The sequence below is a fragment of the Necator americanus genome, chromosome X (assembly GCF_031761385.1).
Source record: "Necator americanus strain Aroian chromosome X, whole genome shotgun sequence".
NCBI classification, from domain to species: Eukaryota; Metazoa; Nematoda; class Chromadorea; order Rhabditida; family Ancylostomatidae; genus Necator; species Necator americanus.
This window is the reverse complement of record NC_087376.1, coordinates 18,623,655-18,644,677: the sequence shown is the minus strand read 5'-3', so window position 1 is coordinate 18,644,677 and position 21,023 is coordinate 18,623,655. Positions and strand designations below refer to the sequence as shown.

Below are 21,023 nucleotides of genomic sequence, written 5' to 3'. Positions count from 1 at the left end.
ATCCATCGCCACCAGCTTAAGAAGCGAGCATCCTACCAGTGAACCATTGTCAGGAGACGTACGAAGATGTATGAAAGCTGTGATAAGGCAGGTTAGTTTCTACCATATGTTAATGAGGATAGATAAACTTTTATGTATGAATAGCTCCAATTTCGCTAACGAGATTAGTGATTAGTACTTCGACTATAGAGATAGAAGTTTTCTTTTAGATTATTAACTAAACATTTTTGGAAGGCATCACCTCACGAATCTGAGGTGGTACGGATTTCAGGTGGAGTATTCGTATACGGGATCGTCGTATACGATTTTGGAGAGAAGTGTGATCCTGTCCATTTCTTCTTAACTGCCGTAAAAAACGGCCAAGACGATACTGCTTCGAGCGATCCGGCGCGCTATTTTACACAACCAGTTCGACTGGAGCGCGCCAGCCTTGTGCACGTGCCGCATCTACCGGACCGTTTTTTTACGGCAATTAGGAAGAGATGTACGGAATCTATCCATATCTACTATCCCGTATAAAAATACTTCACCTGAAATCCGTAACACTTCAGATTCGTGGGGTAATGCCTTTAATTCATAGTTACACGTAGATCTGAACTATAGCAGAACAACAAAAGAAACAGTTCCAAAAAAAAATGTGGCAATGTTAGAGAACTCAACTTAACCGTGATAAAAAAAAAACAGAAATTGAATGCGAGAATTTGTTAAACGTTTAATTTTAGCATTACTTGAACAGAATGGCCTAGAACTGACTGCATCCATAAAATTCCCGTCCATAAGATCAACTCTGGATCAATGAGGAAGTAAACAGCATGCCTAATAATGGGCATTCCTCACCATCTCTCTATTAGAACGTTTTCATCTTTTTTTAACATCTTGAAAAGATGTGCAGTTGTTCGTTTGCTGAGATTTCCTGTCATTTGTGCTTACTACTTCGTTCCATATTCTGTTCAATAGCACAGAGCCAACACTCAACGGGTTTTTGTTCCAGTTGTAAAAAAATTGCTCAGATTATTGAACGTGCAACAAACCTTCGCATTTCTTTTTTTTTTTCTTCTTTTTTTTCTGTTAAACTGAATTCCTCAAGATTATCACATACTTCACACCGCCAGATAAGACAGGCCCAGCCTGTGTAAGTTTTTTGCTTGCGTGTTATAGGCCTAGAAGACGCAATTGCTGCTGCCTACTTCGACATCGCTGATAGGATACTCCGTCGTCCATTACTGCTTGGCAGAGATTTTATCCAAATAGTTAGACCACCTGCAAATCAACGACCTTCACTTGTCCCATGTCCCAGTTGACTATGGTCAGCATGAAACTGAAGGAATACGTCTATATGGGTCACTGAATACGCATGAAAAGAAAACTGCTGATGACATCCTTACAGCAATGAATCGCAAAGACGACCAATATTTCTTCATTGATGGGCCAGGAGGAACAGGGAAAACATATCTCTATAATACCATCTACAATCTGGCCGCGGAGCAGCGGTGTGTTGCTTGGTCAAATGCTGTGTGTTGCTTGGGTGCGTGTAAAGAGGATCCCGGCGGAATTTCGACCACGCCCCGGTCATGCCTCGTCAGAGCAATTAGCGATGGTGCGTGTCCTAAAGAGATTCACTTTCGTTGGCACCTAAATAGCTGACTCTGCTTACCTACCGCTAATCATACGCTGCATCACCGGCTAGGATATAATTCACTATCTGTTAAATTGTTCTGGAGAATCAGACACATTCACTGCAATTTTGTAACGTGAAGTGATCTCAATTTAGTAGTCGTACCAGAAGCAAGAGAAATCCTCACGTGAAGTATGAGATAAGGATGTATCTAATAGCTTCTAATTACGTGCATAAAAATTTCCGTTAAAACGGAAATTTTTATGCACGTAATTAGAAGCTATTAGAAGCTATTAGAAGCTTCCAGCTCTCAAAAATAACTCAAAAGTAATGAGAATTATCGTTATCCTGTAAATTCCAAGCTTTTTTGTAGCCTAATTTATTTCTGGACAGAGGGACCTTCTGTATCTCCTTCTTGGGAATTAAAGGAAGAAAAAGAGTTCAAATTTGGTAAGATTTCTAGACTTTCTGAAGGTGATATAAAGACAAACTCACTCCCTTTCTTTATTAGAACACCATACAAAATCACCGTACTTCTGTCTAACCACTATTCTTTGACTTATTCGGTCATTTCGACAGCTCACACCACTCTTCTTTGCATATTTCCTTGTAACTGCGCAGTTTTCTGCGTCTCTGTAGAAGAAAGAACATCTATGGCGGTTGTCTGCGTCTTCATGAATGGCTGGAGCGTGACTTCGTCGAGATATGTTCGCATATCCACCGGCATATCCACTGGGTACGTTATGTCTCGGAGGCATTCGCGGAGAATCCACCGGGACCCTCTTTACCGTTCCCCGTGTTGCCTGGACTGGAGTCGCAACCAATCGATTGCCGATTGGACGAACGGTAACCACGGAGAACGCCGGACAACGAAACTAAATTTTGTTGTAAATTTGTCTTTGTAAGTACGTGCGTAACAAATTCTGTTCTTTGGTCACTATTTAACATTAATCGGATTCAAGTTAACATGAGAACTCGGGAAGCTGGACTTGGATGGGCTAATTTCCTTTTGGAGGTAAGTAATGACACGCCTCCACAACGGCTTACCGCCTCATAGTGGCGTGGAGGTGACACTGGGCGTCGAACTGCGATGCACAGCAGAGGTTCGTCCTCCGGCAGGGTCTCCCAAGCTTCTCGGAGCTGCAGAGCGCATCAAATTTCACGTGATTGCTCTGCAGGAGACCAAGTGCAGAAGGAGCGACGTACGACAGATGAATGACGGTACACTCGTCATTCGTGGAGAGAAGGTTCCGTCGCGAAATGTAGGCGGTGTTGGTTTTGTTGTGCACCCATCTGTCGTCCATCTCGTCGATTCTCACGAGATCCTGTCACCTCGTCTGGCCATTCTTCGCCTCCGCCCTCTGCGCCAAAAATCCATCAGCATCATCAACTGCTATTCACCAACATCAGCAGCTGATGATTCCGAATTGGACGCGTTTTACGAGAAGCTGGAGGAAGTAGTCCGCAACGAGAAGTCCTTTTACAAATTCGTTGTCGGAGACTTCAACGCAAAACTAGGAAAGGCCACAGAAGAGGAATACAGGATTGGAAGATTTGGACTAGGAGACCGGAATGAAAATGGCAATAGTCTCGCTGGGCTGTTGTCCGCCGCTCGCCTCTTTCATGGGAACTCTCTTTTCATGAAAAAAGATCATCGTCGGTGGACATGGGAATCGCCCAATGGCGCGACTCGTGCGGAGATCGACCACATACTCACCAACCGGAGGTGGTGTCTACTTGACGTCTCAGTAGTATCATCCTTTTGTAGTGGTTCTGATCATCGTCTCCTTCGTGCGAAAATACGACTTAGCCACACGATGGAAAAGAACATCTGCTATCGGCAACGAAGGAGAAAAGTAGTCGTCTACGACGGTTGCGTACTCGAGGACTCCCTGTCCCAAGGTGACTGGCACATCGAGGAGGACCCAAACGTGGACTACGAGATGCTGCTCAGAGGATTACGAGCCTGCGCTGAACGTGCCTCGAAGCCGCGCACGACAAACTCGGATCGAATTTTGAAGACCACCAAGGAATTGTTGGAAAGAAGAAGGGCTTTGAGGCTTGATCCGAATGCATCGCAAACTGAGCGGTTAGTAGCAAACACTAGCTGTAGAAAAGCGTTGCAGGAGGATCTTTCGAAGTACAGACAGAAGAAGATTCTAGAAGCAGCACAAAGAAGAACGAGTCAAAAGAAGTGCCGCAGGGATCTCCGCGAATATAATATTCCGCTAGCAACCTTGCTGAGCGAAGACGGGACTCGCACGTCTTCTCGTCGTGAGATGGAAATCATTACGGAGAGGTTCTACTCGAACCTTTTCCGTTCATCAACTCTTGTGTCAAGCCCAATCATCCCCACTGGCGAAGCTCCACCACGGATTCTCCCTTCGAAAGTACGAGTCGCTATCAAGAGCATGAAACCTGGCACAGCCCCCGGACCTGATTTTATATCAGCAGACTTTCTTCAGCTGGTGGCCATCCGCTTCATGTAATCTTAGCAGCACACATGACATCCTACCTTCAGAAAGAAAGGATCCCAGACCAGTGGAAGACCTCGCGAACCGCTCTTATCCATAAAAAAAGGTGACCGAGAAGACCTTCGGAACTACCGTCCGATATGCTTGCTGAGCGTGTTATACAAAGTATTCACCAAGATCATCCTCAGATGCATATCTAGGACGCTGGATGAAGCCCAGCCTCAAGAACAAGATGGATTCCGCCAGGGGTTCAGCTGCTTGGACCACATTCAGACCGTGTCGAGGGTCATAGAGGTTTGCCGGGAATACCGCCTGCCCTTTGTTCTAACCTTCGTCGACTATTAGAAAGCCTTTGACAGCGTAGAAACGAATGCAATACTGTCAGCGCTGGTTGATCAAGGTGTGGACGCGTCGTATGTGAGGACATTAGCCAATTGCTACGAACGATGCACGACTAGGATACAGCTTTTCCACCGCCCCCTCGCCATACCCATTGGAAAGGGGATACGACAAGGCGATACTATATCGCCGAAGCTGTTCACGGCTGCATTGCAATGGATAATGAAATCACTTTCCTGGGAAGAAAGGGGCATACGTGTTGATGGAAGATTTCTCTCGAACCTTCGTTTCGCGGACGACATCGTTCTCTTTTCGAGCAGTACCAATGAAGCGGAAGCGATGCTCAACGAATTGAACGAAGCAGGGAAGAGAATAGGACTACGAATAAACCGAAAGAAGGCACAGCTCATGAAGAACGATCACTGCGAGGACGGTGGAGTACAACTTGAAGGCTCCTAAATCGTGGAAACTCCGTCATACGTATACCTCGGACGTTCTATGAACATGGAAAACGACTTGAAGGAAGAACTGAATAGAAGAATGAGAGCAGCATGGGCAGCATTCGCAGCCGTCAGGGAAGGTACGGACCAACTGACGGACCAAGATCTTCGTGCCCATCTGTTCGACTCGACAGTCCTTCCAGCGCTCTGTTACGCAGCGGAGACGTGGGCAGACGCCGCGGCCACGTCTAGGAAGCTACTTACTACCCATAGAGCCCTTGAGAGATGTCCCCTGAAGTTTAACCGGCGCACACAACACCTAGCCGATCTTCGTAGCTCCTACTTAAGAGGAATGTCCCGTCTTCGCGACCCAGCGGAATATGTATCGAAAGCAAAACATCGGTCACATCACGAGAAGAATCGACGATAGATGGACTAAAAGAACGCTAGAGTGGATCCCAAGGGACGCTAAACGCCCCCGATGGAGACCGCCAACGAGATGGGGTGACGTGTTCGCTACACGGATGGACCAGCTGAGAGCTCAGCTGGATACAATATCGATCAAGGACCTCGTCAACGTCACTCACGAGGCTTGAGAACATCTTGGATGACAATGGCGAGGGAACGAAACGAGTGGAAGAGATGCTGGGGCCCGCTCGTCCAGTGAAAACGGGCCATCTAAGTAAGTATCTAAGTAAGTAATGACATGACAAACAATAATGAAGGCAGAATTCATATTTTGGAGGAGTTCTGGTGTCACAGGAGTATGATCCAAATGATACGGACCTTTGTGAGCGGGCTATTGTTGGCTCATACGAATCTGAATGTCAAGCAGCCAAATAATGTCTTGGAACAGCTGTGCACATCTTGTCAGCAAGATGAGAGCGTCTACAAAAAGCGTTGACAAGGCACTGCATTATGAAGGAAGCTCGAATGAGTTGTACCCGGTGGAGTACCTAAACACGTTGGAACCACTGGAATGCCACCTCATTTGCTACGTCTGAAGAAAAGTGCAATCGTCATGCTTTTCGGCAATTTTGACAACGGTCTCTGCAACACGACACCTTTGAGAGTAGAGACCCTCAGAGGCTACCTGCTTGGCTGTCGTTTGTTTGTGGGAGCCGAAAAAAACCAGTTAGCTGTAATACCCAGAACAGACAACTACTGGGAAAAGCAGCTGCCGTTCCGACTGCGAAGAAGGCAATTTCCCTTACGCCTTGCTTTTGCAATGATATAAATAAGGCTCAGGGACAGGTCAATGAAGTGGGAGTGCACTTGCCGGAAGAAATTTTCAGTCACGAACAAGGACAGGACACGCCACGTGGCTTGTTCCCGAGTAAGACGCCAGCCGGACCGAAGGTAGACACACCGCATAGTTATCGCGGAACGCGATCGACACGACAAGGATGCCTGGAGTCAATCACCCTACCCTCCTCTCTTGTTCATTTCGTTCATAATCCATTTTATTGTTGTGTTCTTAGCTTCAGTTCAAGTTTCCTTGTATGTACACAGATCTCTTTGCTATGTATATTATACATGTGTATTACCATTCAGTTGTTATAACATTGGCTTGACTATCACAGTTAAAAGCACCACCCCACGAATCTGAGATGGTACGGATTTCAGGTGGAGTATTCGTATACGGGATAGTAGATTATGGAGAGGAGGATGACTCCGTCCATTTCTTCCTAATCGTCGTAAAAAAAACGGCCCGGAAGATGCGGCGCGCACACAACGCTGGCGCGCTCCAGTCCAAATTCGTTGTAGGAAATAGGGCCCCGTAACGCTCGAAACCGCATCTTCCGGGCCGTTTTTTACAATTAGGAAGAATTGCACGGAATCACCCCCTCTCCATAATCTACTATCCCGTATACGAATACTCCACCTGAAATCCGTACCACCTCAGACTCCTGGAGTGATGCCTTTAAGGTTGTCTTAATATCACACTGGTATCTTACCTATCTCCTCTCAACTAAATGTGAGGTATGAAGCGATGGTGGTTCATTCGTTGCTCGGTATTCGATCCGTGCGGTATCGTACATGAACGGTCTCAAGCGACTTGTGTGATGTACTACAATTTGCAAGACGGTATTTGGAATCACGAAACACTTCACAGCGAGGCCTATTCACCTACTATACTACGGTGTAAGGACTGCCTCCACTTTAATGGTCCAGTGAAGAACACTCTGTACAACGAGATTCTGTTTTGAAGTCACTGTAGAGATCAAAGACAAGCCAGAAGGAAAAGGATGATAAAATGAATGTGAACACTACTACCTACCTCAGACTCATATATCATATTATCGAAAGCATATATTGAGGAAAAAATCTATGTTAACTGATTTACTGAAAATAGCGTGAACAAAAATTAAGCAACCTTCAGTCTCTGTATTGTTTTCTCATTTTCCCTTTTTTTCTAGTTTTAGTTTTATACTTTCCACATCCTTTAAAAAACAGTTGTTCTCCACAAATAGAAAGACCCATTTCCAAAAACCACAGCTGCATAAAACGCTTTTCTATAGGCTCTTCTACGGAGCAGTTCACCAGAACAAGAATGAGCTCTGGGAGACACACACAAGAATTTGAAAATCCAGCCACATCTTTTTGAATAGCGACTGGTTTAATGTGGATTGCGAGGAACTTCTCCAAGAACACTGATATCAATTCTGTCAGTAGTTTTCTTTGGTCGGTAACTTCTAGTAATCTCCAGGACAACGTCCTTGCAACAGTGGAAGAAATGGCTTTGACAACTACCTCTTGCATATCTAGAGTCCATATCTAAAACAAAGAAATTTGTTAAGAAAGTGTAGATGATGACAAAGGAGCAACAAGAGGAGGCAAAAGTAATGCAAACAGTACATGAACTGAAAAACTGCCAAAACTTTGTGCGCGCTATTTTCGAAAAAAATCTTAAATTGCAAACTTCCTTCCTGCAATTCCCGCCTTTTCTTCAAACGAACTTGTATTTTTTCACATTACACTCGATGATAAGTAGTACTAAATCAACCCAGAAGAAAGTAAAAAATTAGAGCAAAAGGTCGAAGAAAAAAATTGCTGAAGTTCTGTCCATCACTGTACATGTGTACATATATGAAACAAATATTGTGATCTCTGTTGCCATAAATTCAGCTCTTCTCCTCCTGTTTTAAACTCTACCCAGCTCGCACAACATCCAGTGCTATCTGGTATGGTGACGAGGATTTTCGCCAAATAAACTTGGCTTTTCTTTAAAATCCGTGTAGCTGCAATTCGTAAACAACGTTCCCATTCACATAAATTCTTACAATACAAAAAGAACTCGAACATTTAGAGGAGCCAAATTCCTCCAATTGTACTTCCCTCTTCATTGACCCCTATCAAAGTTCCTAGTGCATTGAACCTGTCGTGATCTTCTGTAATGCAAAGCTAGCTACGAACTGCACATTTCGAATAGTGAGTGTAAGATGTGGAACCTTAAGTGAACCAAGAGAACTGAAAACCAAAAAGATTCACCTCATTTCTAAAAAAAAAACCCAAATACATGCGAAAAAGGATAAATAGCAAAACGCAACGTAGGAAAAACGAAAGCAGAGTAAAGACCTTGAGTTCGACGGCTAATCACATCTTGATCAACTGCCTCCGCGATTTCTGAGCATTCCACAAGCGGACAGAGACCATTTTTGTTCATTCTTCACTAAATGAGGGACGATAGAATGCTATACAACAGCTAAGGAAACGACAAAATAAAGGAACTTACAACAAAAACTTTGCAATGCACGAGATAAAGACGGTCCAGATACCGGCACTCGAGGTAAAGGGCGAATCGTTGCTACATTCCGTCGTTCCAGCACAACCGTATCTAAGCTGTAAAATAAAATGTGTGTGGCCGAAGCTACCACAAGGCATCAAAATTCACGTCTTCCATTGAGGAATGATTTCGATGAACCTTAACAAAGTGTATAGGTTTCCTATGAGTTCCGTTGTGAGTTTTTGCAGATGAGTGTGATAGCACGGCAAATTAATTGCTGTTGCGTTGCTGCAATCTCCATCAGTTTGATAAACGAACCAAAAAAGCTCGCTAGGAACTAGGTCTTGACTCCCGATGTTCTTCTCATTGGAGGAACGGCATTCCCGATCGTGATCGTGATGCGTGAGTTGGCCACCGCTTTCTTCGTTCGTGAGGAACTCGAAGAGCTTCAAATTTCTCCTTGAAGGTATTTGTGAAGAAGTCTGACAATCGGGTTAGCGATTTTTCTGTATTGCGTTTAATATAGCAGCGACTTCAGTCGCTCACAGCCTCGGCCCAACGATTGCCGTTGAAAGGCATCGCGTGTTCGGGGCCTTAGTTTGCATTCCTTTGCAAATGCGTCAGCGTCTCTAATCTTCGATCGCTGACGTAGGAGAGAACTTCGAATCCCGTCCCTCACTTGCGTGAAACGGGATACTCCTAGCATCATTCTCTCAATTGCGCGTTCAAGGGCGCTCACCGTGTTTTCTTCCTGCTTGCGAAATGCCCAGGTTTCCGAAGCATAGGTCAAAGCAGGAGGTGCGGTTGTGTTAAAGAGGTGGGCACGGAGCCGGGTGTTCTTGGTCTTCTTCACGACATCCTCGGCGCTCTTATATGCTCTCCAATCAGCCCGTATTCTCCTGTGCAGCTCGGGGATGAATTTGTCATGTTCGGACTATATATATATATACATATATACATATATATATATATACATACATATATATATATGTATATATATATATATATATATATATATATATGTATATATATGTATGGTTCGAACATGACAAACATATATATATATATATATATATATATATATATATATAGTTATGTATACATATATATGTTATATATACATGTACATATATATATAGCTGGAGCAGTCACATATATTAATTCTGTGAAGTGTGACTGTATCGTCTAAGGCCCCGTCTGTTCCTCATGAACGTCGATCGCAGCTTCAGCTGAAGATGTATGCTTCCACATGTTTCATAGGATTCGGCTAACATTTGCTTCGCTAGGCTGATGTTAGATGTTACACAGCCCGCAGTGTTCAGAACAGCGCGGGGGCGCGGTTTGGAGGCTCTGCGATTTTGGTGATTACTGAGCGCACTGTTGTGAAAAGTCAATAACCATCAAAACAGCAGGGCCGCCAAACTGCCTGCCCGCGCGGCTCTGAGCTCTGTGGGCAGCCTCGTTAGAGCGATGTTATCAGCACACGATGTAGCTACGGACCATCAACTTTCACTCCCACGTTGTCCATTCAAGCTTTCGCATTACGTTCTCGAGATAAATAGTCAACATTTTGGGTGAGATTATATCACCGTGTCGGACTCCTCTCTCTACGTCGATGATCATGTTATTATAGAATGACCGAATTCCGGTCGCAAAGTTACTGTACAACCCTCGAGATACATTTATGTACTTAACAGAGACGTCCTGGATGTCCAAAGCTTCTATGACCGCTTACGTCTCAACTGAGTCGAAGGCCTTTTTTAAATTGATGAAGGTGAGACACAGCAGCATCCTGTACCCTCATGATACCTAGATGAGTTTTGAAACAGTGTGAATATAGTCAGTCGTACTGAATCCTTTTTGGAACCTTGCTTGCATGGCTTTCGCTCATCTCATACTTTTCAATCCTGAGAGGGACTGCTCTTGTGAAGAACTTGTAGATGATCGACAGTAAGCAGACTGAACTAGACTAGTTGCCGTTGTCATGTGAATCAACAGCGCGGCCCTGCTAGTCTTTAGTGATTGGTAGTGTTGCATTCCGACAGGTAACGCGTATAAAGTCCCGCCAGAGTGTTGATAAGGGCTGGCGGAAGATTCTTTAGATGTCAAGTTCTTATTCTGTAGGGGCCAGATGCCGTATGGTTCCTTACCGACATGATGGCATGTCAGACTTCGGAAGGGAGCAGCTCTGGGATGAGTATGTAGACGTCCATCTTCCCTCAAACGGTGAGGGGACAAGTGGACGTGGCTGTCGAAGCGAGCCGAGTAGGTGGTGATTGATGTTCTCCATCTTTCTTCTCGATGCAATGGTTGTTCCTTTTGGCTCCGGAGAGCATTCATCTTTGCACTGCTATTAGTGGATTCTAGACGGACATGACGAGTGCACTTGCCCGCCTCTGTTGCTTCAGCCAACACTTCTTTTTTAAGTTCTTATTTTATCATCTCTCCGGAAACACTCATGAGCTCAAAGATGAGTTAGTGGTCGCGTACGGCTCGTGCAGTTGCATGCTGGGGTATTAGTTCAAGAGTTTCCGAGGACATCCTTGTCTTGTTGGTCTTAAAACTCTATGTTCTACACGCCATCTTCGTCATCTTGTCGTCGTGGTTAACTTCCAAAAAGCCGACTTCCGAAACGGAGATGTCCCATTTTACTTTGTGAACTTCGCGTTTTTCTCTCTTCTCCATGTTAAAGAAAATCCTCCTCGAAAGGGCCGATGGTCCAATTCCGTATAGATCTTTGGTACTACATTAATGTTCGTTATTAACGATAATCTGGTCTATTTTGATGCCCTCCATTGGACGATTCTCACGTCTAGGGAAGAGGAAGGCTTTTGAAACTGCGCATTTCCGGAGTTAGGCGGTTTTTGTTGTCATCATAAACTTAGAAGGACACTCCACTGGCTCGTTTCTTTGTAGGTTGTGTGTCGCGATGCGAAGCTCTAAAGGCGTTTTTCTGCGGCCAGTTTTGGCATTGAAGTCACCAACAATAAACGTGTAGGTACGATCTTTTTTCTAGGACTTGTTTACGTCCATACAGAAAACTTCGACTTCCTTCTCATAGGTTAGCGTTGAACCACTTCTTCTCATCGACAGACGTCTTATTCGGTTATTTAATTGTTCGAAAGTGTCGATGTTCCTTCCCATATCGTGTCGACGAGGACACCGATTAAATCAACTCCACTGTCGCATGTTTCTAAGAACAGCTCCTCTCCAGTGTCGTATATGGCGTTCAATGGGTGAAGTCGTCTCGTACCGACCAGTCAGATGAGCTCATACTTATTCTCCCTCGTTTGCATCACCAGATCTTCAAAGGGCGCTTCCAGGCATCATTTTGATTCTTAGTAATAGTATATTTTGACCTATATGGAATCGCTTGGATGCCGTTGAAACCTTGACATCGTCAAACGCATGCGAAACTCCGCCTGACCACTGTTCTAGGGTCGCGAAAACGCGTTTGAGGTCGGATACCGTGACACGATGAAAATGTAGCCCAGAGGATGTTGCAGGCCAGGACGAGTCTCTAACACAATTGATCACCTCAGTGCTCTTGCTTCCATCATTTCTACTGAAAAACGTTTCAGATGAAAGCACTGTACTCTGAGGTTACGAGAGGATTGCCTACTGCGTATCGTCTAGACCTAACGATTTGGTTGAACAATGCGGTAAATGGTGCAGTGCAGAATGCTATCTGGGAAATGATAGAAACAAAGTGATAGGTTGTAGGTCTTTTGCTTGTGGAGTCATCATGGAAACGATTGAGACAGGACTAAGATCTCTCTGTATCCAGGCACAATGTAAAACAATAATTGCAAAAATCCAACAGTAGCGATGGAGCTATTCCTGCTTGCGAAATGCCCAGGTTTCCGAAGCATAGGTCAAAGCAAGAAGTACGGTAGTGTTGAAGAAGTGAGCACGGAGCCGGGTGTTCTTGGTCTTCTTAGCTACATCCTCGATGCTCTTGTACGCTCCTCAAGCCGCTCTTCTCCTCGTGCTCAGCTCGGGTGTGGGGTCGTGCATCATGTTCATTTCCTGACCAAGATAAACGTAGCTGGTGCGTTCGGATGTGTTCATTCCGTTGACCATGAATGGGGCTTTCGGGGCCCATCATTCACGCATGAACATCTTCTTTTGCAAATTCAGCTGAAGACCGATGCATCCACGTTTTATCGAACTCGGTCAGTATTCGTTCCACATGACTGATGCTAGATGATATCAGAACGATGTCATCAGCAAAGCAGAAATGGTGTAGGTGCCGACCATCAACATTCACTCAAATGTTGTCTCATTCCAGCTTTCGAATTGCGTTCTCGAGGGTGACTGTGAACATCTAAGGTGAGATTGTACCACCCTGTCAGACCCCTCCCTTCATGTCAGTGATGATATTCTTGTAGAATTGCGAAATTCCGGTTGCGAAGTTACTGTACAACTCTCGAAATACTCTTATGTATTGAGTAGGGACGCCCTGGTTGTCCGTGACCGCTTCCATCTCAACTGAGTCAAAGGCCTTCTTCACGTCGATGGGGGTGAGACAGAGCGGCATCTTGTACTCTCGTGATACCTCGATTAGTTTCGAAACAGCGTGGTCAACAAGGTTTCGAAGAGGAATCGTGCTGAATCCTTTTCGAAACCTTGCTTGCTCCCATGGCTGTTCTTCATCCAAGACTTTTTCAATCCCATTAAGGATAACTCTTGTAAACAGATTCTAGATGATGGACAGTTAACAGATCTGGCGATGGTTGTGATGTCGATGTCATGTGAATCTCCCTTCTTATATAACAACATGGTCTTGTTGATCTTAAACTGTTTAGGAACCTTGGATTCCGACAGGCAAGTGTGGAACGGTGGGAGAAGCTTTGCCAGTTCATCATGACTACTAAGACCATCCTTGTGGACTCGCACTTTGAGAAGCCCTCCTCCCCTCCTCCTGTACTTGGAAGTCATTATGGAGGGTATCATAATGAAATTGACCACATCATTGCCAATAAAATGTTCTTTTTGACGGATGTCGTTGTTCTACCGAAATTCTACAAGGGATGGAACTATCGCCTCATCCAAACAATTTTTTCCTTCACGGAAAGAAGAGAAAGCTGCTAAGTTCAGAGAACGAAGTCCAAGGAGTATCGTTAGCTGGGATCTCTTCGCTACGTTAACTGGCTTTTGGAAAGATTGGACAATGACGAGGAATACAACCGGCTCGTTGAACACCTTTACAACTGCACGAGGAAGGCTGAGAGTTTTGAACCACTGAGAAACGCCTCGAAATTGTCTCGAAATTCTTGAGCTGCCAGCGTGGAGCATCACGAGCTGCAGGCAACCAAGAACTCATGTCCGAGCTCGCAAGAGGACTTTGCAGTGAGGCGATAAATGAAGACCTTAAAAATAGAAGAGCAGAAATGCTGGCTGCAGAGATGGGAAAAAGCATCCGCTATGCTCGTCGAGACTTCGCCAATCGCAAGACGAAGATGACTGCTCTCCGGAATCCGAAGGAAACAACCATTGCATCGAGAAGGGGGATGGAGAGAGTCATCTACGACTTCTACTCTGATCTCTTCGACAGCCATGTCCACTTGCCTGTCGGAATCCAAGGTTCCTAAACAGTTTAAGATCAACAAGATCATGTTGTTATATAAGAAGGGAGATTCACATGACATCGACATCGTCAACCATCGCCAGATCTGTTAACTGTCCATCATCTAGAATCTGTTTACAAGAGTTATCCTTAATGGGATTGAAAAAGTCTTGGATGAAGAACAGCCATGGGAGCAAGCCAGGTTTCGAAAAGGATTCAGCACGATTCCTTTTCGAAACCTTGCTGCCACGCTGTTTCGAAACTAATCGAGGTATCACGAGAGTACAAGATGCCGCTCTGTCTCACCCCCATCGACGTGAAGAAGGCCTTTGACTCAGTTGAGATGGAAGCGGTCACGGAAGCATAGGACAACCAGGGCGTCCCTACTCAGTACATAAGAGTATTTCGAGAGTTGTACAGTAACTTCGCAACCGGAATTTCGCAATTCCACAAGGATATCATCACTGACATGAAGGGAGGGGTCCGACAGGGTGGTACAATCTCACCTTAGATGTTCACAGTCACCCTCGAGAACGCAATTCGAAAGCTGGAATGAGACAACATTTGAGTGAATGTTGATGGTCAGCACCTGCACCATTTCTGCTTTGCTGTTGACATCGTTCTGATATCATCTAGCATCAGTCAAGTGGAACGAATGCTGACCGAATTCGATAAAACGTAGATGCATCGGTTTTCGGCTGAACTTGCAAAACACGGTGTTCATGCGTAAATGATGGGTCTCGAATGCCCCATTCACGGCCAACGGAGTGAACATATCCGAATGCACCAGCTACGTTTATGGGTCAGGAAATGAACATGATGCACGACCAGACACCCGAGCTGAGCACGAGGAGAAGAGCGGGTTGGGGAGCGGATAAGAGCATTCGTGGATGTAGCTAAGAAGACCAGGAACACCCGGTCCCGTGCTCACCTCTTCAACACTACCGTACTTCTTGCTTTGACCTATGCTTCGGAAACCTGGGCACTTCGCAAGCAGGAAGAAAACGCGGTGAGCGTCATTTAACGCGCAATTGAGAGAGTGATGCCAGGAGCATCCCGTTTCACGCAAGTGAGGGACGGGATTGGAAGTCCTGTCCTACGTCAGCGATCAAAGATTAGAGATGCTGCCGCATATTCCAAGGAAAGTATAATTAGGTGGGCCGGACACGTGATAGGCTTTAAAGCGTATCACGTTTAAATACAATTGCTTCATCAGAGCCGTGAGCGACTGGGTTCCCCGCGATGTTATTCGCGCTACAGGAAGACACGCTGACCGGATGCTCAGATTTCTTAACGAAGTCCTTCGAAAAAAAATTATAATGGTCTTCGTGTCCCACGCGAAAGGAGAAACCACTGGGCGACCCTGGCACGCGATCGGGACAAATTGAAGAATTACTGGCGCCCGCTCGATCATTTTGAAGATCAGCGGGAGTCAAACTTATCAAGGTGATCTGAGCAGTTTAAACGTGGATTAAATAGAAATCAATGGACAAAAAGCTCAGGTTGTGTGTACATTGTTAAGTCAGCAAAATCGCGAAGAACTTCGTGATAAGGGGACCTTGGAAAACGCTTTGGTACCTTTTTATAGAAGGTTGCCCTACAAAATGGTCGAGCTTAAAAATGTTTAATTAACGATAGTTTAGTTAGTAAAATTTAAAAGAAAACTTCCAACCTGTCTCCATAATCGAAAGACTAATCACTTACACTGTTTTGCAAATTTGGAAGTAAACATTCATTCAAGTACAGTATACATAAAGGTTTATTTACTCTCACTAAAATATAGAAGAAACTAACTTGTTTTATCAAAGCCAACACAAATGCCTGTATAACTCTGGACAGTGGTGAAAAGGTAGAGTGCCGCCTATCAGTTGCATCGCTATGGTTCGGCACATTACCGGTGTAAAGTTTTGCATCATTATGGAGTATTTTCATACAGTAAACACACGTGCACACACACACACACACATGCACACACACACACACATACACACATGCACACACACACACACACACACACACACACACACACACACACACACACACACACACACACACACACACACACACACACACACACACACACACACACACACACACACACACGCAACGGAGTAAGCGCGTTATTATACACCATGATATATCGTTATTTTTAACGAGCAGTCTTCATTTACAAACGGATTTCTCATTGTGGAGCTCATTTTATATCATTTCATTTCTTTATAAGCTCGTTTTGTCAGGATATCCAGGTAGAAATATCATCCGCGTCTTCGGTGGAAGGGGTGGGCAGAGCCTAAGGATGGACAATGCTCCTGGACAGGCGTAGCGGCGATCGCTGCTGCTGGCACACACATCGGCTGCACCCGATTCGCTTGGGTACCTCCTGGGCCCCCCTCCCTCAGTATTAGATAATTACGTACATTATAAAATAAACAATACAATAAACAATAAATAACAGCAATAGAAAACAACAAATAATAGTAGGCGATCACATAAACACAAATTATTATATTTATTTTCAGGAATAGGGCAGTATGGAACTACCAACGTTTTGTTTTAAAAATGTACAACGAGTTGACAATGTAACAGTGGAACCACGAAGGTTCAACACTCCGGTTAAAAAAATTTTTGCAAAACAGATGTAAACCAGAAACTACTTCCAAAAAATGAAGAATATAATTATAAGTTTTGCCCTATCAAAATTCCAAAAGGACTAAGAAGTGAAAAAAAAACGATATGGCTGCTTTGTAGCGCAAACCACGTTCTCTGAAAAACTACCCGAAATCTTTCTTTTTCTTCTCTTGTGACAAAGTTATTCGTGATCTCCCAGACTTAAGAATGTGCACAAAATCTGAGCTTTTTTGATCATTAAATTCCATTATACCTACTTTTAAACTGCTGGAAAGGGAGAGGGGTGTGTCGTTTAAATGTGAATTTAACAAAATTTAGTGACTAAAAAAGCTGAGATTCTGTGCACATTGTTATGTCTGGGAGTACTTGGCGAATAGCTTCGTCATGAGAAACCAAAAGAAAAAATTCAGGTAGTTTTTAAGAGAAGGTTTGCCCTAAAAAAGAGTCACGTTGCTGTTTCTTTCCCACCTTCTAGTCTTTTAGGAATTTTGATATAACGAAATTCAAAATTCTCCGACTTTTTTCTTTAGATTTATCCCATCTGAATCTTGAAAAAACCAGACGATCGAGAAGGTTATGACCCATCAACACGCTTGACCCTGACCCTGATTGCAAAAATAACGTCGTGTCGCTAAGAAAGTTGCAAGAATGTCTTACTGCAAAGTTGCAAGTCAAATCTGCGCATCCAACTGCAGTTAAATGCGCGATGATTCGTAGGATGTTCAAAACCACTAGTGAAGTATGCACTGGCAAACAAGAACGGTATGCATAACAAAGAATTGGTTTGAAGCATGCTTACAAAATGAGGTGATGCTGGTAAACATAATAATGAATAACAAAGATTTTTTGTTAGGAACAGATTATATAATAGATACTGCATCTGTTATAAAATGTATAATTTTTCCTTACGGACTGCCCACAAATGGGGATGATGTATAGGATTGAGTGCTTGATGTGCAGTGGAACTTACAGTGAAGAAACCGCTAAAGACGTGGAATGGGTTATTGCTGAACATATGGCATTTTGCTTTACAGGTAATTCTTCTGAAATTGTATTAGCAGTTTTTTTCGCTGGATTTAGGTGTAATTTAGAGGCAATAACACAAGCCCAAAATTGAGAATTTCAGCGAATTTTCCAACTTCTTCTCAACCAGCTTTTGAGAGAATGAAAACCACTTGGGAAAAGTGAGAATAAGATGTGATGGCAAAGTGCTCTTGATAATATACTCTAAGACAAATAAGTTTTTGTAAAAAACGAGTCGACTTATTGGACTTTGTTCGAAGTCAATAAGAATTTGACGAAACCCAAAAATGTGAAATTTTGCAGTCTTTCTCGTTGCGAGATTGCGGTAGCGCAATTGGAAAAACTCAGCGCCATCATATATAATAACGCGCTTAGTCCGTGTGTGCGCCTAACTGCGCCTATAGATGCCTTTTTTCGCTAAGTAGCAGCATTCTGTCCCTTTCCGGAGAGAATAAGAAATTCGTCACTGTCGCATGAGAATTTTGCTCTTTAAATTCTTTTAAGCTAAAATCGCAGTTCTGGCGGGGTTCGATCCCCGACAGCCACAATAAAGACAGTGTCACATCACATTGCGCCACCGACTACTATTGGTTGAATTAATGGGATTAGTAGGATAAGTGATACATTCAATTGGTTACGATAAAGGAGTGCCAAAGTAATGTTCAAACTATGAGAGAAATAAAGTTTGTCTTCTACGTTCTCTAAGTGCTCAGTACGAAGTTTTTAGTAGGTTCCGTTTCGTTTATATACAATAATAATACAGAAATTTGTGATGCTTAGATTTGATGGTCATGACAACAAGTTAAAGTCTTAGGAAAATCAAAGTTTTTAATTTGCCACGTGCATTTGAAACACGTTGCTTCCCATTTCCGTTTCATTACCTATATCATGCTATATAATAACGCGCTTAGTCCGTGTGTGTGTGTGTGTGTGTGTGTGTGTGTGTGTGTGTGTGTGTGTGTGTGTGTGTGTGTGTGTGTGTGTGTGTGTGTGTGTGTGTGTGTGTGTGTGTGTGTGTGTGTGTGTGTGTGTGTGTGTGTGTGTGTGTGTGTGTGTGTGTGTGTGTGTGTGTGTGTGTGTGTGTGTGTGTGTGTGTGTGTGTGTGTGTGTGTGTGTGTGTGTGTGTGTGTGTGTGTGTGTGTGTGTGTGTGTGTGTGTGTGTGTGTGTGTGTGTGTGTGTGTGTGTGTGTGTGTGTGTGTGTGTGTGTGTGTGTGTGTGTGTGTGTGTGTGTTTGTCTGTGTGTCACGAAAATACTCCATTAAGTTGGCAGGGGCTTGCTATCCCTGCACCGCAACTGGGTTAACCGAACTCACCACTCGTGCCACGCGGGCGTGTAACCTCAAACTTGGGTAATTAAACCTTTACTTAATGTTTTTAAAATCAACAATTCACGAGCGATATGAAAAAATAGCAAAGTGATAACTATATATAATATTCGCAACATTCGCAAATAATAATGATAAGTGATTACAATGGAAATAAACGATCGCAGATAATATAGCAAAAATATGTTGCATAATATATTTCAAATATAAGGATGATAAACAATATTAAATAGGCAATCGCAAAGGAAATACATGGAGAGAACAATCACGAAAAATAAGAAAAGGGATAAAAGACCTTCGCAGCGTCGCTATTCGCCTTTGCGCATTTATCATCCCTTTTATACTGTGCTGGACGAGGTTCCCAAAACACATGTGTCGGTATTAATCTAAGATAAGCTTTATCTCCTCATCAGTGGTAAGATGTTTTGGGAACGTGGGCAAGACATTTGAATCGCGTTCTCCGCGATACTCCCCCCTACAGGGTTCTTCTTGTCGTGTCTTCGCCACCTTTCTTACAGTTCCTTTAACTTTTCTCGCTGTCCATTTTGCGGAGCTGACGGAGCCTCCTGAAGATGTCGTCAATCGCTAACTCGCACTGCAGCTTCTCAACTCCCGTTTGCACCGAGGCCTCCGGTAGCTCGCATGTGGCCAAATGGTGTCCTCTTTCTTTGCAATGGAAGCAGGGTATCCGGTACTTTACGCACTGGTAGCCACCTTCGCAGTGCAGCTCCAAACAATTAAAACATCTGCCACATCTCAGGAAGCCTCTTCTCTCTGCGCCGGTTCGCATCTTACTGCAGGAGTCAGAGTAGTGCAATCCTTGCTCACCGCAGAAGACACATCTCATCTTCCTTTCTTCAGTGCGGTAAACTCCTGCCTCATACTCTCGCTGCCTACAGGTTCGCTTCCTCGTCAGTTCTCGAAGGCGCTTTTGGATGTTCGAGAGTTCCGTTTCCAGCGATTTGATCTCTGCGCGAATCGCCGCTTCTTTTGGGTCGTCTCTCGCCTTTTCGTATTCCATCTCTACCGCTTCCATATGCTCTGCATTACTCGCAATTTTCGCCTGTTCGGAACTTTCACCACGATCCTTCTCGTCGGTTGCCATCTGGCAGCTCTTCACCGTCTGCGAAAAGTTGTTCACTAGTGTTGCACTACAAGTTGCTGGCTGCGGCTCACCGAGGACTTGGTTTGCTCTGATCCGCTCCATTTGTACCTTCATGTCCGCTACAGTGGCGCTTACAAACTGCACCGTTTCCAAGATTCGGATATTGACGCTTTCCTTCTGCCCTCGCTCCCTATTGAGACAGCTAGAACGGATTTCGCGAATCGCAGTAAAAAAATTCATCCATTCCTTGCAGCTGATCGTTCACAATGACCTCGATGTCTTTCTGGCTCGTCAGCAGTTCTTTTTCTTGTCCATCTCGCATCACGTAACTTTGGGCCTCCTGCATTTTCGCTCTCCATGCCAGTACTGAAATCGCTTTCGTCGCAATTAGGATAGGAATTACAGAGAACAACAATCGCAAGTGTTGGCGTAAAGACTGCAGCTTAAGCTTGCAGTTTTCTGCCTTGAGCTCCAGTATTTGTGCCTCGCGTTCCAATTCGCCATATCGCAAGTTAGTATGATAGAAATACTCGATGTCCTTGCGAAGCTCATCAAACGACTCGATCGTCCTCATGACATTGCGGCAGTCATCGACGATATCATCGTAAAGCGTATCCGGTGTGGGCAGCGGTGGAATTGCGGTCCTGAGGCGTTTTAGGTCTCTCTTGATTCGTTGCAGCTCATCCATCTCTGAAAAATATGGCCTAAAAATGTAGAACAGCTTTAGAGGTATTTTTCGCGAAAATTTCGCTCTCGTGGGTTCTTTGCACGCTCGCA

General features: G+C 44.2%; 8 protein-coding genes across 13 annotated transcripts in view; 4 read left to right on the top strand and 4 right to left on the bottom strand.

Annotated features, from left to right (window-relative positions):
* Positions 1–2,342, bottom strand: part of RB195_024071 (uncharacterized protein) — a gene marked incomplete at both ends in the record, with an annotated part of 82,445 nt that extends 80,103 nt beyond the window's left edge. The window contains one exon of the mRNA XM_064211730.1: positions 2,200–2,342. Within this exon, the coding sequence (XP_064067610.1) occupies positions 2,200–2,342 (143 nt within the window). The remainder of the gene's footprint in view (positions 1–2,199) is intronic.
* A 295-nt stretch (positions 2,343–2,637) lies between these two features.
* RB195_024070 (uncharacterized protein) lies at positions 2,638–4,104 on the top strand (the record flags this gene model as incomplete). The annotated part of the gene is made up of 1 exon (XM_064211728.1): positions 2,638–4,104. One exon carries the CDS (start codon positions 2,638–2,640, stop codon positions 4,102–4,104), a length of 1,467 nt encoding a protein of 488 aa, XP_064067609.1.
* A 14-nt stretch (positions 4,105–4,118) lies between these two features.
* RB195_024069 (uncharacterized protein) lies at positions 4,119–4,887 on the top strand (the record flags this gene model as incomplete). Its single annotated transcript, XM_064211727.1, has 3 exons — positions 4,119–4,195; positions 4,290–4,383; positions 4,435–4,887. 3 exons carry the CDS (start codon positions 4,119–4,121, stop codon positions 4,885–4,887), a joined length of 624 nt encoding a protein of 207 aa, XP_064067608.1.
* A 39-nt stretch (positions 4,888–4,926) lies between these two features.
* RB195_024068 (uncharacterized protein) lies at positions 4,927–5,298 on the top strand (the record flags this gene model as incomplete). Of its 3 annotated transcripts, none has more annotated exons than XM_064211724.1 (1): positions 4,927–5,298. In XM_064211724.1, the coding sequence occupies one exon, from the start codon at positions 4,927–4,929 to the stop codon at positions 5,296–5,298; it is 372 nt and encodes a 123-aa protein (XP_064067605.1). The 3 variants fall into 3 exon arrangements, with proteins under 3 accessions (XP_064067605.1, XP_064067606.1, XP_064067607.1); XM_064211726.1 differs by having other exon boundaries at positions 4,933–5,298; XM_064211725.1 differs by having other exon boundaries at positions 4,969–5,298.
* A 2,190-nt stretch (positions 5,299–7,488) lies between these two features.
* On the bottom strand, positions 7,489–10,386 carry RB195_024067 (uncharacterized protein; the record flags this gene model as incomplete). Of its 2 annotated transcripts, XM_064211723.1 has the most annotated exons (3): positions 8,477–8,541; positions 8,605–8,711; positions 10,331–10,386. In XM_064211723.1, the coding sequence occupies 3 exons, from the start codon at positions 10,384–10,386 to the stop codon at positions 8,477–8,479; spliced, it is 228 nt and encodes a 75-aa protein (XP_064067603.1). The 2 variants fall into 2 exon arrangements, with proteins under 2 accessions (XP_064067604.1, XP_064067603.1); XM_064211722.1 differs by lacking the exons at positions 8,605–8,711; positions 10,331–10,386 and adding an exon at positions 7,489–7,646 and having other exon boundaries at positions 8,448–8,535.
* Positions 10,387–12,423: 2,037 nt separating this feature from the next.
* RB195_024066 (uncharacterized protein) lies at positions 12,424–14,189 on the top strand (the record flags this gene model as incomplete). Of its 2 annotated transcripts, XM_064211721.1 has the most annotated exons (3): positions 12,424–12,596; positions 13,404–13,544; positions 13,949–14,189. In XM_064211721.1, the coding sequence occupies 3 exons, from the start codon at positions 12,424–12,426 to the stop codon at positions 14,187–14,189; spliced, it is 555 nt and encodes a 184-aa protein (XP_064067601.1). The 2 variants fall into 2 exon arrangements, with proteins under 2 accessions (XP_064067601.1, XP_064067602.1); XM_064211720.1 differs by lacking the exons at positions 13,404–13,544; positions 13,949–14,189 and having other exon boundaries at positions 12,424–12,795.
* Positions 14,190–19,664: 5,475 nt separating this feature from the next.
* RB195_024065 (uncharacterized protein) lies at positions 19,665–20,360 on the bottom strand (the record flags this gene model as incomplete). 2 transcript variants are annotated; one of them, XM_064211718.1, is made up of 1 exon in its annotated part: positions 19,665–20,360. In XM_064211718.1, one exon carries the CDS (start codon positions 20,358–20,360, stop codon positions 19,665–19,667), a length of 696 nt encoding a protein of 231 aa, XP_064067599.1. The 2 variants fall into 2 exon arrangements, with proteins under 2 accessions (XP_064067599.1, XP_064067600.1); XM_064211719.1 differs by having other exon boundaries at positions 19,665–20,348.
* An 88-nt stretch (positions 20,361–20,448) lies between these two features.
* Positions 20,449–20,934, bottom strand: RB195_024064 (uncharacterized protein; the record flags this gene model as incomplete). Its single annotated transcript, XM_064211717.1, has 1 exon — positions 20,449–20,934. One exon carries the CDS (start codon positions 20,932–20,934, stop codon positions 20,449–20,451), a length of 486 nt encoding a protein of 161 aa, XP_064067598.1.
* Between the last annotated feature and the right edge of the window lie 89 nt (positions 20,935–21,023).